The sequence below is a fragment of the Psammomys obesus genome, unplaced genomic scaffold (genome assembly GCF_907164565.1).
Source record: "Psammomys obesus unplaced genomic scaffold, mPsaObe1.curated_primary_1811, whole genome shotgun sequence".
NCBI lineage: Eukaryota > Metazoa > Chordata > Mammalia > Rodentia > Muridae > Psammomys > Psammomys obesus.
This window is the reverse complement of record NW_026596040.1, coordinates 14119365-14125235: the sequence shown is the minus strand read 5'-3', so window position 1 is coordinate 14125235 and position 5871 is coordinate 14119365. Positions and strand designations below refer to the sequence as shown.

Here is a 5871-nt window from a genome sequence, read left to right as displayed (position 1 = left end):
CTATCTATCTATCTATCTATCTATCTATCTATCTATCTATCTATCTACCTATGGTTTTGAATAGATGTTAGCTATTCAAGGATGCCGCTAGACTCTACCTACTCTTGAGGAGTTTCTATAATAAGATCACAATATGGAGCAGAAGTGGATGAATGCTGCAAAGCTCCAAAGGACAAAATACCATGGACACACAGCATATAGGAAGGTCATTGCAGGGAGTTTCATGGATAGGACACTGGAACTAAATTACAATGAGACCTTTCCTAATGTGCTACTCTGGAATTGTGGTGGAGGCCTAATTTGTTAAGACTGTTCTTCCACGGGTGACTTCAAAAGTAAGGCCCTTTAATTCATATTGCAGACTTGCAGCTTTTAAATAACTAGATTTAAGACTGGGCAAGATGTGCTATGGTTTTTGTGACAAATTCTGGCAGATACCAACTCAAGGCTTTATTAACAAATAGCATCATAATTTCTATAAAACTCAGCGTGGCGACACACTATAATTCTCCCATTCTTGCTGGCTTCAGGGATTGAGCCCCGGGTGTTATGATACCTACGCAGCAGACATAGACTGTCAGTGGATTGATATTACAGATGTACAGCCTGGAAACTACATCCTAAAGGTAGGGGCTTGGAATGCATGGCATTTGCCATTGTAATCCAATACACTTCCTTCTTCTGGATTCAAATAGTAAATAGCCATGTGCTCGAAAGTAATTAAACACTCTTCAGAACAATTTTTAAGCAATCCCGGGTACGATTTAAAAAAAAAAAAGTTTTGGGAAATTTACACAACTTCCATTTGTAACAAATCTGCTGTGTTTAGCTACCTGTTTTACCTTAACTTCTTCCTTTTTTTCCCCCCTTGATTTAGCTGAGTCCCTTGTTAGCAATTTCACCACAGACTCTGTATAGAAACAGGAGGAAATAACAGCATAGAGTGAGTATGAAATCATTCACACCGTGTTATTTCCGTTGTTCAGGTCAGTGTAAACCCCAGCTACCTGGTGCCTGAATCAGATTACAGTAACAATGTTGTGCGCTGTGACATTCGCTACACAGGACATCATGCCTATGCCTCGGGCTGCACAATTTCACCGTGAGTATTATTTGGCAAGCCGAGTAATTTTCTTCCCAAGGAGCTCCTTACTTGATCGTAGCTGAAAGGCCGGGACGTGCTTCCAGGTTTGTCCCCTGACCTTGTACAGCCACATTACCACCGTAACTTCCTCGTTAACAAGGAAAACGTAAGGTCCGTGCTGTTAGTTTCTACAACACCAGAGAATGAAGATGCAGTAATGCTTTAATCATGCTACAGCATGGTTTTCAAGACGAGATCTAGGATGCAGTGTTTAGATGGAGAGTTCTGTGGCTGCCCAGTTCATCCTACTGCTCGCTACGCAGTGTACGTGGGCTTGTATGAGCCACGGCCATTGCCTTTCCTCTCCTTTCCCAATGCCCCCTGACAAGGATGCAAAGAATTAACAAAGTACTCTTCAAGGTACGCTTTCATGTACTGGATGCAACCTGAGTGTGTGTGTGTGTGTGTGTGTGTGTGTGTGTGTGTGTGTGTGTGTGTCTTCTATAAAGCCCTTACTTGTGTGAAACCAGCTTTTGAGTCTTAGGAGGGATCTCAGTACGTAAGTATTAAGTAGAAGTTCTTCGATGAAAAGCAAAGTAGTACAGGTTTGCCTGCTTGTTCCCTGTCTTGCCCCATTCCAGCTGCGCCTGCTTCATGGTCCATGCGTTGTTCCTTCCCAGTGGTAAGAAGGCCACTGCAGTGACTGAGCATGCATCAGCTCTGCACTGAGACTGGAGACATACTGGCAGCTTAAGGGGGCCATGCTTCCCTCACAGAGGACCCTTTCCTTGTTAAAGGAACAGAGTCCGTCTGTACTTTGCAAGCACTATGTTATTAGAAATAAATCAGGTTCATGACAGTAAACAGCTAATACTGAAAAAAGCACACTCTTCTGAATTATGTCCACAGCACAGAAAGCCTGATTGGGTCATTGGTCTATTAATCATGAAGTTAGTCTCAGCATAGATGGAGGCCCCATTATCTAAAATAATTTATCTTAAAAATTAAGTTAGTTGATTTTTTTTACGTTATGTATTTATTATTAACCCATTCTCATTGATTTACTTCCTCTCGCTTGACACTATATTTCCGGTCCTATCCTGGTATCAGGAAGCAATATAAAGATGGGTAGAATGGCTACCTTGTAGACTTACTGTAGCAACTCCCTCGGTTTTAATGTTTATATCCTTTCCTACCCTAAAGTGGCCAGGATCTAATTGCTTGTTCACACTGTGTACAAACAGCCAGGGAGAAACCTACCATCTACAGCCTCCCACTCAACACTTCAAAGAAGAATTGCTTTCTCTCTCAAGAAACATAGAATTGAGTAGACAGGCTCAGACACAGATATAGCAGAGATGTGCCATTTAAAGCATCAGAGGGTAAACAACCAGGATCAGAAGGTCCTCTGCTCTGTCTGGTAATATCCAGGTACAACTACTGACTTCGTGCTAGGAACAGGCCTGCAATGCTGACTTCTCTTCCATAGAGTGCTGTTTTCTTTGAATCATTTGAACCCATTAATTTGAGTCTATTACTGTGAAATTGGGATTCCCACTGTGGCCACCTGCCCAGCACTGATTATTTTCAATTTATCAGTTATCAACGACTGCAACTTGGTGGTAAATGCTATTGAGATGGAGTTTTAACAGTACTAGTCAGCTGGAAATATAAAGCTAACGGTAGCTAATTATTTTTAATGAAATAAACACCATCATTAACCTATGAGTGAGAAATACACACCGAGACGAGGATAACTGCTCACCTCAAGCACAGTCATACTCGCCTCTTACATTCTGACTTTCACTTCCAAGTTCAAAGGAAAGAGAGATTTCCTCAGACCAACATTGGAGAGTGAACTTATCACAGCACTTGAATTTGGCCTTGAGTGCTCACAAGGACAAAAACAGAGCTGAGGAAGAGCATGCCTGTAGGAGCCAGAGTCCTGGGCAACTGGCAGGAGTGAATTTCAGGCAGTGTTTGCAAAGGGAGCTTCCAGCTGGGTTTGTCGGCTGTGATCCCATCAGCTTCTCTCTGGAGGTCCTGAAAAACCTGACGCCTTTTGAGCGGGGAGTGCAGTGCACCTGAAGCTATGTGGATAGTCTGATGGCTATGTGTGTGTGACCTCATGCTGTCATTATTGGCTTTTTTCCCCCTAACTCTAATGACATGTCCCTGTTAGTTTAGTACGGTTTATTTTTCATGCTAGTCAGATATTTTAAACCATTCTGGGGGAATGAAAAATCCACCCAATAATTTGGTATGTTCCCTCAGTCTCCCGAGATGGCGTGACACTTTCTACGTCTTCAATGCTAGAGCTGGCCTTTCTTCTGACACAAATTGCCATTTAGAGACTGGCAGTTTATGATTTGGACCCAAGTGCATTCTTCCTTGTATGATGATCAATGATCAATATTTCAACATAACAATACTTAATTCATGGTCTCTGTTCTTATCTCTGCCCATTGCATTATGATGCCCATGTATCATTCTGTACCCAGAAGCATGCAGATAAGGAAAAATGCAAGATGGTGCAGAAGCCATGACTACGCCTCCTGGTGTTTGCACCACTCTTTCTTGTCTCATAGAATGAGCTCACCTGGCTCCATAAGTCCTGCTTGACTTTTCCCTGTTTGAATGTTTGATTTGTTTGTTTGTTTGTTTTTCCTTTTAAACATCCATTCTGTGGAATCAGGCATGCACTTCATACTATTGACATATTCTTTTCCTCCAAATCACTATTAAATCATGTTCTAATAGTAATTTTACAAGGGGACTGTTGCTGAGGCAGAGGAAAATTGCTACACCAAGTTTTGAAAAGGCCGACTAAAATGTTATTCATTGAGCTCATTCATGATAGTACCTTGCTAATAACTTGTCCCATTGTGTTCTCTTAATCCAGGTATTAGAAAGCAAGCCCAACGCCCAGTGGATAAAGCAGTACCTGGTGTTTGGAAAAATGAAAAACATACATTAGCTTAAGTAGGAAAGACTTACATATTTTAAAAGGCAAATGGAAAACAACAAAGAAAGTTTTGTTTGGACTCTTTCATAACAAATCACATAACTGGATTTTTCATGTTTAAATCAGCATTATTTGGGAAAATTTAAATACTTATTCATGTTGTTTTATGGATTGATGGTGTTTCAATTCTGTAGGTGCTTACTTGGCCCTTTCAAAGAACTCTGAATTTCTTATCTTCTCTCAAAATTATAGTGTAAAAGAGAAAATGATATTTTAATGAAGGAGCCATAATTTGAACTGAATATTTTCTAAAGTGTAGAAACCAATGAAACAACAAAGAGCTTACATTTGCCTCAACTAGATTCATTTTAAAAAGATGTGCCTACTGTGTAAACGGAAATGAATACACTTGGTGCTGAGGAATTACTATTATTGTCATGAGATAATACTCTATAGCAGAGAGATGGCGATATATGTATTCAGATAGTTACATCCCTATATAAAATTATGTTTACATTTTAAAATTGCTAGATGATTTTCCTTCTGTCAAGTGCTTAATTTCACTCCGAGTCAGCTTCTGTTTTGGAATGAGTTAGGTAATTTCAAATTCCTGTCTGATATTTGTTAATATTCCCCTTTACACTTAGTTTTTCTGTGGACAGAAATGTCTACTGTGGCAGTCTTCACAGCAGCAAACATCCTGACGACAGGTACGACATATGTAGAGCTGATGTGCCCTGCAGCATATTTTACTGTCAACTAAAATTAAGTCACTGCTGACACAGAAATTACACAACGAATCTCTAACATCACAACCATCTTTCAAATACTGCAAAAAATACTGGAAAGCCTTTTCAGATTCTTCTCAATTCTGCTAGACATCTGAAATGTTCAGCTATTAAAGGGAATAAAAAAAAAAAAGAAATTATCCATAATAGATGACCTGCTGTGTGCAACACAGGACCATCATTCTAAAATCTCCAGGAATTGGGTGTACATGTTTTCGTGTATTTACAAAATACAGCCCAAATTAGAGAAGCACATAGCATTGCATACTTGAGAGGTTGGCGAACAAGAGGGAAGCAGGTACATTCTGCAAAAACAAGGACTGTGTGCCACAACACGACCGCTGTGACCTTACTTCAAACTGTGAAACTGTGTGCAGCAGTGGAATTCGGAGACTCTTAAATTCAGAAGGTGCAGAAAGAAATCAAGTTAGACTTTTGAGTTCCTGGTGCTTACGCTGAAGTTTTCCTTCATTAACCAGCACTGTAATCCCAAGTAATGTATCTCCTGTGCCAGAACCTGTCAGGTAGACCTTTCTAAATGAGCTGGAATCCCGTCTTTAGAGTTGTAAGGGCAACAGTTACTAACCACCATACTGTTCTCACTGCTGCAGAGCAGCCAGAGGGAGCAGAGATGGGCCATCTCTAGGGGAGGGTAGAGCGGTACACGTGATTTTTATCTGCTTGAACACACACTTACCCATGAGCGAATACAGACAGAATTTTAACTGAGCTGGTATCTGATCGATGGAATTGCTTCTTTGATGTACCTCTTTGCCTTAGATGGCTTTTCAGGTTTAAGGCCGTAGAACAATCCTTTCAAATTATAATCATTCTAAAATTATAAAATAGAGATATTTTAATATGCGTGCTTTTAAAAAGAAAACAAAAACTACTGTCAGTATTAATACTGAGCCAGACTGGCATCGTAGATTTAACATCTTGCCTTTCTAAGATTCTTTAACTCTATTAAAAAAAAGTAGGCTAATAATATGGCTTTAAGATATATAGGGTATTAATTTCAATGTGACCTTTAT

The 5871-nt window shown here is 40.0% G+C and overlaps 1 protein-coding gene and 1 long non-coding RNA gene across 2 annotated transcripts in view; one reads left to right on the top strand and one right to left on the bottom strand.

The window, feature by feature from the left end:
- Window positions 1-1106, top strand: part of Lox (lysyl oxidase) — a 7369-nt gene extending 6263 nt beyond the window's left edge. Inside the window, exons 5-6 of the mRNA XM_055622943.1 lie at window positions 531-626; window positions 987-1106. Of these exons, the coding sequence (XP_055478918.1) occupies window positions 531-626; window positions 987-1106 (216 nt within the window). The remainder of the gene's footprint in view (window positions 1-530; window positions 627-986) is intronic.
- The window catches only part of LOC129688176 (uncharacterized), an 8625-nt gene extending 3042 nt beyond the window's left edge, over window positions 1-5583 (bottom strand). Inside the window, exons 1-2 of the long non-coding RNA XR_008721867.1 lie at window positions 5535-5583; window positions 3948-4028 (exon numbers count right to left, since the gene is read on the bottom strand). This is a non-coding gene — a long non-coding RNA (uncharacterized LOC129688176). The remainder of the gene's footprint in view (window positions 1-3947; window positions 4029-5534) is intronic.
- Window positions 5584-5871: the final 288 nt, after the last annotated feature.